Raw genomic sequence first — 9,997 nt, 5'->3', positions numbered from 1 at the left:
AGCTCCATAGCACCTTCGATTTCACCAGAGTGGCAGTTTTAAAAACCCTATTCTGTTTAAGAGAAACTATCCAAAGACACTCAGGCCACAACCTTGGCTTCGGGACTCCCAGACCAGTGCCCTTCCAGGGGACTGCACAGTTTTCTTTCGAGCTGGAAGGTGTGGGACTAAACTTTACCCTCTCACCCGGTGATTGATACGTCTCTGCCTGGCCTGTTTTGCTCTCCCAGTTCTGAGACCAGCTCCCCTGTCCCAGCTCCTGCTGTCTCTGGGCTCAGAAGGTAGCAGACTCTGCCCTTTTCCTGAGGGAAGAGGGAAGACTTACCTTAGTGTGACCAATCCTTCTTAACCCTCGACTGCTTTGTCCACGGCCTTGGAGGCTCAGCTGGTGCCTGGGCTGCAGACTGGCCAGTCTCCTTCTCCCTTTGCCCCTGCAATGGGGCCACCAGGAGTCACTGGTTCCTTAAATGTCTGGCCCCCTGGGGGTGATCCCTTACTCAGGCTGTTCAGCTGCCCTAGGCTGGGACACTGCTTTGGGGGATGGGAGGGACTGAGACTGGGGCCAAGGCTGGAGGAATTTTCGGGACCAGGCAGGTGGGCAGGAGGCTGAGGGTGGTGGTCCCTGAGGGACTTTTTTAGCGCAGAGGTTTTGGTTCTTACTGCTGTCGGGTAGGACCTCTCTGAGCTGAGGAGTGCAGGGTAGTGTGAGTGTGTGTGTTCCCACAGGGCTTGGGGAGCAAAGCAACAGGTCTCTGTTTTCCAGCAACTGAACAGGGGTGAGTTGGGGAGAATCTAGTGGGTCTGTCATTTTGCACAAATCCTGAGGGCGGCCACCACTGATGCTGTGCCTTGACAGCCTGAGTGGCCTCACGGGGCCACCTGGGGAGAGAAGAGGGAACTGTTGGTTCTTCTCCCCCCTCCCACTCTTGCAGCACAACCCCCTGATCTGGGCAGGAGGGTAGTATGGCTGGAGTGCAGGCCCCCATGCTCTGGGACCTCCACCCCAGACATCTCTTGTTCTTCCCTATGGGCAGCCCAGACCCTCAACCAGCCCCCTCGAGGCACACTGCTTACCTTGTAAGGACCTGTTGGTTGGTCAGCAGCCCTGCCCTGGCCTCCCTCCTGCCCTGGGGTGACCCACACCTGTCAGCAGGGGCACGACAGCTACTTTTGCTGCATCCCTGGGGGCTGGGGTAAGAATAGAGCGTGAGGGCTACCCTCAGCCTAGGCCTTACAAGGGAAACTGCTGGGTTGCAGCTCTGTTGGGACCTGCAGGGGCTAACATGGGATAAGTGGGCTGGCCAACAGAGAGGGGCCTGGGTGTGACCTGAAAGTCCCCCTCCCTCAGCCTTGACCCCTCTGTTGAAGCTGGTGGCCTGCCAGACACTATTCTTTCTCTGGAAGCCTCCAACACCTGTCCATGAGGCTCCCCATTGCCCCTGGCTCCTTGCGGGCTGGGAGGGTGGGGTGTGTGGGAGTCCCTGCCCAGGGACTTTGGCTTACTCCCAACCTCCACCAGGAGGCACTAGATATCATAAAGGCCAGGCTGTGTGTGTGTGTGTGTGTGTGTGTGTGTGTGTGTGTGTGTGTGTCTGCATGCCCACATGCACTTGACTGTGAACCTATACCAGGAGGAGGGGCATGAAGGGAGGTACAGGGGGACGGGAAGTAGAAGGGAGAGGCAATCACACAGACCCAGGAGGCTAGTTTTGCTCAAAATGCTCCGTTTATTGCTCTATTCAATGACCACGAGCAAATTATAAAAAGACACCAAATGTCTCTGTCTGCCGTGGAATAAATATTTAAAGTCAGCAATAAAAACACGTGGCTCCAAGATAACACATGTTGCCAAAGAGTCATGCACGCCCTGCTGACGGGCTCTCAATACACACATGGACATGGGACACACGCAGAGCTACACGGGGCAAGACGGCTGGGAGGGATTTCCCACAGCGACACAGAAGAATGTTTCACACAGATCTGGGGCCGAGTCCCCACTCCACCCTTGGAGCTCCCCCTCTCCCACTAGGGGCCAGGTCCTCCGGGGTCACTGCCCCCACTTGGCCTCCTCCTCCTTGATGCCTCACAGGCTGGTCACTGCCTCCTGAGTGACCCAGAAGCCACCCTGGCTACTCCTCCCCTGACCCCACCCCAGAGATCTCTCCCCCAGCTGAGATCTTGGCCAACCCCCTGGGAGCTCTCTGTGTCTGACCTCCAGGTCCTCAGGCCCCCTCCCCTGCCTGGTCCCAATAACTAGGGGCAAAGTGCGACCTGCCTGTTGGGAGAAGTGGGGCTGGGGTCCAGGGCAGGCACCTCTGCCTGGGCTACCCTGGGGCTGAAGCTCATCACCCCTGGCCCAGGCTGAGGAGACACAGTGTCCGGTACAGACAGCAGATATGGACGGACAGACAGAACACGCTGCGGCAGGACATATGGAGTGCGGCACAGAAACGTTTTGGATCAAGTAGCAATGGAACCATCGTTAAAAACTGAGGCCCCAGGTCACGCGGTGTGGGTCAGGCCCTGAGGCCCCAGGCCCGGCCTGGAATGTCCCTCCCCCACCCTGCCCCAGTCCCCGGTATGTACAGTAGGAAGAGCTATGTTGGGGGGCAGGGGCCAGGCCGAGGCTCAGGGAGGAGGGGGAGCCGGCTGAAGAGAAGGAAGCAGGAGGGGCGGGGAGCAGGCCAAGAGAGGCAGAGCCCTGGGTGTGGCCGGGATGAGGGCCCAGACCCAGACTGGGTGGTACCCAGAGGACCTCAGGGGAGGAGTGTGATCACTCCAGGGACTGGCGGGACAGCTGCTTCTCGTAGAGGCTCATGACGTGATGCACGAACTGGTACTGTTCACACGTCTGGATCATGCCGCCCCTGCCCAGCAGATGCACAATGGGGATGGGGCTTGGAGGGATGGCCGCAGAAGTGTCCCCTGACCCACAGGGCACCAGTCATCAGTGAGGCACTAGGGCTAGCCTGGCCTTTCTGCAGCTTAGAGAGGCCAACCCTGGCTGGCCACTCCCCCCCTGCCTCTTCTGTCCCTGCCAGCTGTGGCATAGACAGCAGGGTCACGGGTGACATGCACCACCACTCTCAGCCCCTGCCCTTGGGTCCACAAGCTCCACTTCTCTCCGCTCTTCATCCAGCCACCACTGTCTGGATCCGCCTCCTCTAGGCATCTGCCTTCCCTGCTTCCTGTCCACTAGTGGGTCCCCCTGGTGTGCCTCCTCCTGCCCCCCCCACCCCACGCACACACATCAGTCTCTTTCTGCTGCCCCGGGGGACTCTAGCTCCCCACGTGCCCCACCCCCACCCAAGGGCTGACCTGTCCTGACGGAGCTGGCACGTGGTCTTCAGGATGTCCACCACGCCCTCCTGCCGCAGCTGCTGGCAGCAGATGCTGGTGGCGATGAAGCAGCCTGTCCTCCCGATCCCTGCGCTGAGGTCCGAGGGCGTGGGTGGGTGAGGGGCTGGGCAGCCCAGGTGTGGGTCGGGGAGGGGCTGCCCCGCCTCGTAGGTGTCGGGGAGGACTCACCTGCAGTGGACGACGATGGGGGCGCACCGTGGCCCCTCCTGCTGGGCTTCCTCCTCCACCTCCCGCACCAGGTGCAGGAGAGGGGGGGCCCGGTCTGGAGTCTTCTGGTCGGGCCAGGATGTGAACCAGTAATGCTTCAGGCCTCGTTCTTCTGTCCCGCTCTGTCCGGGAGACAGAGGCCCACCACCCCAGATGCCTGTGAACTCTCTGAGCCTACAAACCAGCCCAGAGATGGAGAAGGGACGGGAGCAGGAACCACACGGAGGAAGGACGCAGAGAGTGGGCCCTCAGGCCTCTGCCATCTATACCACATTGCCCACAGCGGTGCCAGACAAGAGAACTGCAAACCAGTTCGGTGACCGGGGCTGGTCAGCAGCGTCAGCGCTGGTCTTCATGAGAGTTCTGTCCCAGCAACTCCAGGATCATCCAAGAGAGGCAGAGAGTCCCTTCCCCAATTCATTCCTAACTCCCAGTCATCCTTGAAAGAGCCCAGAGCCTTGGGACCCTTCCTTGCTCCTCAGTATACAGTCCTGCCCACCCACCCACCCCCATCCTATCCTCTCCACCACCACCTCCATGGCCTTTATCAACCCTTGACTGCGTGAGGCCCTCCCTCCCTGACTGCACCACCCCCACAGTGGTCAAAACCATCTGTCTACACTGAACGCTGCTCACCAGCTCAGAACGCCTTGATGGCTCTCCTTGCTCTCAGAATAAAACCCACCTGCCCCAGTCTTCAGCCTGGCAAATAACACACATGGTACAGGGTTTACCCCTCCAGGCCCGTCTCCTGCTCCTGAGAACTTGTATTTGATGCTCCCGCCCTCCAGATGGTTTGTAGCTCAAACCTCTGCTTCTCTCGCCTCCTTCACACACACACACACACACACACACACACACACACACACACACTCTCTCTCTCTCTCTCTCTCTCTCTCTCTCTCTCTCTCTCTCTCTCTCTCTCTCTCTCCTGTGCCCTTACTTTTACTTTCTCCCTGCCTGGAATGCTCTCCCCATTTGTTCGCTTCTTGGCCAGTCAGTACTCATCCTTCAGAACTCCATTTAGCACCACCACTTCCAGGAAGCCCTCCCTGAGCACCCTAGCTGACAGAGTGTCCTTCTTCAGTCTTCTTACTTAGTTCTAGGTCAGTACTTACCATTTTACAGATGCTCTTTGAGGAGAGAGTCCAACAGGCTTTGGACAGCTCTGTATTCCCAGTACCCAACCCAGAATTAAACTCAGGGCAGGTGCTTAGAAAGGTTTATGGACAGAAGTAAGCTGTCCCAGGTCTTTCCTAACCAGGCTTGCAGCACTGAGAAGATGAAGCAGCCTCTGCCTCACCCCCAGCCTCTCTTTTGGGGGAGATAGGAAGCCAGTTCCTTATCTGGCTGTGACAGCTATCCTGGCCTTTGTTCTCCACCTCCTGGCCCTTTCTACCCTAGTGAGCTTATATCTTGGAGCTGCTTAGGTGGGCCCTGCTCTCTAGGGACTCAGGTCTCCTGGACATCCCATCTTGCACCTTCTCTAGTCGGGGGCGGGGTGTGGCTCAGAGGAACGAATCACAGGCCCTTGACATCCTATCCAGGCCCTGTGGCTGCCGGCATCAGCGCACTTCCTAGGCTGTTCTGGATAGGATGTCAGCTTCCTGGAAACCAAATCATCTCTTCCAGACTTGGGGTTATTACAGTGGCACCGTTTTCCCCAAAGATGGATCATAACATTTCTCAAAAAGAGAACCCAATAATTCTCCTGACTCCAAAGGAACAATCTCCTCTATTACGCTGAGCCTGGAAGAAGCACAACCTGGGGGTGGGAGGATGCCTCCCTCCACTCTTCTGGGCTGGTTTGTATTGCTCATATTTCGTATGTCTTCTTTTTCTTCCTCTTTTTCTGTAAGGACAGCCTCCCTGTGCAGCCTCAATGCAGCAAGGAGCGGCTGTCCTCTAGTGGACACATTCGGTACTACACGCCAGAAGCCCAGCATCCCAGGTAAAGGACTGTTTCTAGGTAGGGTCTCAAGAAGTTCAGTTCGGACAGTGCTGGAAGCTGCTGAAGCCCCCTTACCCAGACAGTCCTAGACTTGCGACATTTGAAGCAGAGCTGGAAGGCATTATGAATGACAATGTAGATGGAGAGGGCCCTACAGCATGACATGCAGCTGGTCTGGTCCTGCCTCTGGCCCTTTCACCCGACGCTCCCTCACCCCTGCTTATCCGTGAATCGTGGGAACAACACGCGCCTTCATTTCAGCTATCGTGGCCTTTGGGGCCCTGTTAGCCGTGGAGTCCCCCATCCTCCCAGGTGGGCACGGCCCAGCCCAGCCCCAGGCCTCACCCTGAGGGCGATGAGTCGTAGCCGGTAATCCTCAGTGTGGATGACTTTCCGCACGGTGATCTCGACGCCATCGTACACCACCTGCTCCTCCGGCCAATACTCGGTGCACTTCTGCGGGGGCCCAGACCAGGCTGCGATACTCCCGGTGGCCCCACCACTCTCTCCCCCAGGGCCCCTCGTGGGCCAGCGGGGTGGGGAGAAGGAGAACAGGGCAGAGGCTTTGCAACCTATAAGCTGTTTCCCTTTTCTAAGCCTTAGTTTCCTCATCTGGAAAATGGAAGTAATCCCATGTTGAAGGACATTTGCAGGGGTGGTTAATGAAATGGGCTGGTAAGTGTTTTGTTCTTTTTTTTTTTTTTTTTTTTTTCTTTTAGGGCTGCACCTGTGGCATATGGAAATTCCCAGGCTGGGGGTGAATCAGAGCTGCAGCTGCTAGTCTATACTATAGCTCTTGGCAACACCGGATACTTTAACTCACTGAGTGAGGCCAGGGACCGAACCCACATCCTCGTGGATACTAGTTGGGTTCATAACCTGCTAAGCCACAACGGGAGCTCCCTGTGATAAGTAATAGAAGTAGCCAGTGTCAGCAGGCTGGGCGGCAGCAGAATGTCGTGTTTCAGATCCTTGGCCCGGGAGGTGGAGAGGCCAGCTCCAGGCTCTGCCTCCTACTCTCTGCTTGGCCCTGAGCAACAGACTTAACCTGGCTGAGCCTCACATTTTCTCACTCTGGCAGGTGGTGAGGTAAACATACCAACCTCACTGGACTGCTGTAAGGATTAATAAGGAAACAAGACGCTGATCCTTGTAAGGTACGGGGGTGCCTACCTCGTTCATCTCCTCGATGTTTGTGATCATGACAATGATGGGCGTGTGCTCCTGCCACACCATGCGCCAGAAGTCGCCGACGGTGCTGACGATGGGTCCCTGAGTGGCGATGTACACCTTCTCTTCCCCACCGTAGCCCTGCGGCCAGCCAAGTCCAGAGCATCAGGGTCAGACGCCCCACTCCCGGAGCCCAGTCCCCACACTCAGGTTCTTTCTGGGGGCCGACAAGAGCCATTCAGGCTTAGGGACAAGCCTAGAGGATGGATCCCACTGGCTCGGGCTTCCCTTTCAGGGAGAGGCTGTCGGGATGGAGCTACGTACCCGGATGTAGTTGGCGTTGATGTAGGAACTCAGAGGGTCGTCGGGGTCTGGTGAAGTCAGACACACTCTGCTGTGAGGATCTGGGGTGGGGGACACAGGTGAGGCTGGGATTTGACCTTGTGCAATCCCTGTGGTGTGGGGCCCATCTCGTCTGGACCATTTCAACCCCCACCCCCCACTTCTTCTGGGACTCGGAGTTCCTCCTTCCCTTGCCCAGGCTGAAGAGAAGGGTACAGAGAGAGGCCCTGAGTCTCTACCTCTGTAGGATCAATGCCATCCCTTGCCTGTGTCGTTTAAGCTGCCCTGTCCCCTCTCACTGTGCCTCATGTTCTGGAGAAAAGAAGGGTGAGTCAATAAGAAATTCCCTAGGGTACACATCCTGCACAGCAGAGCCAGCAACAACTCGAGTATACACTGTGTCCAACGTGCTACGGAAGCTTGTGAAAGCACATGGTCTTTCTAAGCCTCAGTTTTCTGATCTGTAATATGGGGGTAAAGATGCCCACTTCCTAGGATTGTTGGGAAGATAAATGAGAAAACAGGTGAAGCACCATGCAAACTGTAAAGCATTTTTTTTTTTTTTTTGGCTTTTTAGGGCCTCACATGCTGCATAGTTCCCAGGCTTGGGGTCAATGCAGAGCTGCAGCTGCTGGTCTACATCTCAGCCACAGCAACACCAGATCTGAGCCGCATCTGCAACCTACACCACAGCTCATAGCAATGCTGAATCCTTAAGCCACTGAGCAAGGCCAGGGATCGAACCATCCTCATGGATACTAGTCAGGTTCCTTTTATTTATTTATTTATTTATTTAGGGCCACACCCGAGGCATTTGGAGGTTCCCAGGCTAGGGGTCGATTCGGAGCTACAGCTGCCAGCCTAGGCCACAGCCACGCCAGATCCGAGCCACGCCTGTGACCTACCCCACAGCTCATGGCAACGCCAGATCCTTAACCCACTGAACGAGGCCAGGGATGGAACCCGTCAGCTCATGGTTCCTAGTTGGATTTGATTCTGCTGCACCACGACAGGAACTCCTGTAAAGCACTTTATAACTAAGATATGGGTAGGAAGCTAAGGCAGATAGTTATGATGAAAGGAAGAGTCTTTACGTCTGAAAGGAGACTGGAGAGCCTTGGAGCAGACACACATGTGCACCAAGGGTTTTTCCCCCAATCTATTCACATGTCAGATCCCACAGCAGCAGATTCTCACAACATCCTGCTCTTCTTCCTGGAGGAGGGTCTGTTCTGCTCTAGCTCAAACCTCCCTGGAGAGATGACTCTGTGCTGAGCGCCTGCAGAGGCTGGGCCTGAGCAGGGAGGTTACGCGGCGGGCAGGAAGCTGGGGTCCAGGGCTCTGCTCTAACTGTCACCAGCTCGCTGTCCTCTCCCTTCTCTGGGCCCTGATTCTCTCCTGGGAGGGAGGGCTGAACTGAAGGCCCTGTCAGCATGCCCACAGGGGCTCTCAGAGGCCAGGGGCGGAGTGGTCAGGAGTCTGCACCGCCAACCAGCGAGTCTGGGTCCTGGCAGTCCATGTGGGCCATTTACTGAGTCCCCCTGTGCCTTCACTGTAAACTGGAACATTTGCTCCATCACAACCTCACTCATCTCATAAAATGTCCAAGAGTGAACACTAATGCGCCCTGGCCGCAATACAGCGCACTCTCCAGAGCATGGCTGCCTTTTTTTTGTCTTTGCCATTTCTTCCCACGCATATGGAGTTCCCAGGGGTCTAATGGAGCTGTACCGCCGCCTACGCCACAGCACAGCACTCGGTATCTGAGTCGAGTCTGCAACCTACGCCACAACTCACGGCAACTCCGGATCCTGAACCCACTGAGCAAGGCCAAAGATTGAATCCACAACCTCGTGGTGTCTAGTCTGATTAACCACTGAGCCACGACGGGAACTCCAGGGCTGCTTAATGACTGCTCTCACTTCAGGTCTCACGACAAGTTAACAGGTCAAAAGAAGGGTCCCTGGAGTTCCCGTCGTGGTGTAGTGATTAAGGAATCCGACTAGGAACCATGAGGTTGCAGGTTAGATCCCTGGCCTCGCTCAGTGGGTTAGGGATCTGGCATTGCCATGAGCTGCGGTGTAGGTCACAGACGCGGCTCGGATCCCATGTTGCTGTGGCGTAGGCTGGTGGCTACAGTTCCAATTAGACCCTAGCCTGGGAACCTCCATATGCCGCGGGAACGGCTCAAGAAATGGCAAAAAGACAAAAAAAAAAAAAAAAAAAAAAAAAGGGTCCCAAATCTGTCAGATGAAATGGGAGGTGACATCCATAACCCTCCCCTCTCCAGGTCGTTCATGCCTTGGCCCCAGTGCCTGAGGTTTTGGCAGGTGACTTGGGGGCAAGGGCACTTGGGGGGTGGGTATCACGTGTGGAGAAAAGCAAGGGTAAACGGAAGGGCTCTGGGTGCCCCATGGGAGACAGGAGCAGACAGGACTTCGCGGGCCCCCTCTCTTCTCCTCATGGTGCCCGCCCAGATTAGGACCCAGAAGTGGGTACTGTTCCCCTGCTCCTGGGCCAAACGCTGGGGCCTTTGCTGTTAAAGAACTGCTGCAAGAATGGTGATGGTGGAGTTCTTGTCGTGGCTCAGTGGAAACGAATCTGACTAGCATCTAAGAGGATGCGAGTTCGATCCCTGGCCTCACCTAGCTCAGTGGGTTAAGGATCTGCATTGCCTTGAGCTATGGTATAGGTGGTTTGGATCCCGTGTTCCTGTGGCTGTGGTGTAGGCTGGCGGCTGCAGCTCCAATTCGACCCCTAGCCTGGAACCTCTATATGCCAAGGGTGGGCCCTAAAAAAAAAAAAAAAGAATGGTGATGATGCTATTGACCCTACTGAGCATGGGCTCTGATCCTGATTCTGTGCCTGAAAGTGGGGACTCCCAGATTAGCCAGGTCTGTCCCTGTCCTCAGCTGCTGGGCAGGCAGTCAAGCAGTGTATGGCCTGTGAACATGGGGGTCAAGGGAA

The 9,997-nt window shown here is 56.2% G+C and overlaps 1 protein-coding gene across 6 annotated transcripts in view; it reads right to left on the bottom strand.

Moving 5' to 3' along the window:
- Nucleotides 1,703-9,997, bottom strand: part of PTPN5 (protein tyrosine phosphatase, non-receptor type 5) — a 62,606-nt gene continuing 54,311 nt past the window's right edge. For 5 of the 6 annotated variants that reach the window (XM_021083256.1, XM_013994491.2, XM_013994490.2 and 2 more), the window contains 6 exons: nt 7,013-7,092; nt 6,692-6,829; nt 5,864-5,974; nt 3,529-3,689; nt 3,319-3,432; nt 1,703-2,867 (listed from right to left, as the gene is read on the bottom strand). In XM_021083256.1, coding sequence (XP_020938915.1) covers nt 2,774-2,867; nt 3,319-3,432; nt 3,529-3,689; nt 5,864-5,974; nt 6,692-6,829; nt 7,013-7,092 — 698 coding nt within the window. In that variant the 3' untranslated portion in view covers nt 1,703-2,773. Of the gene's footprint in view, nt 2,868-3,318; nt 3,433-3,528; nt 3,742-5,863; nt 5,975-6,691; nt 6,830-7,012; nt 7,093-9,997 lie in introns of all 6 variants that reach the window. The other variant, XM_021083257.1, reaches the window with a different exon arrangement.

Source organism: Sus scrofa, chromosome 2, assembly GCF_000003025.6.
Source record: "Sus scrofa isolate TJ Tabasco breed Duroc chromosome 2, Sscrofa11.1, whole genome shotgun sequence".
NCBI classification, from domain to species: Eukaryota; Metazoa; Chordata; class Mammalia; order Artiodactyla; family Suidae; genus Sus; species Sus scrofa.
Note: the sequence above shows the minus strand (reverse complement) of the source record. Positions and strands in the feature narration are given on the sequence as shown.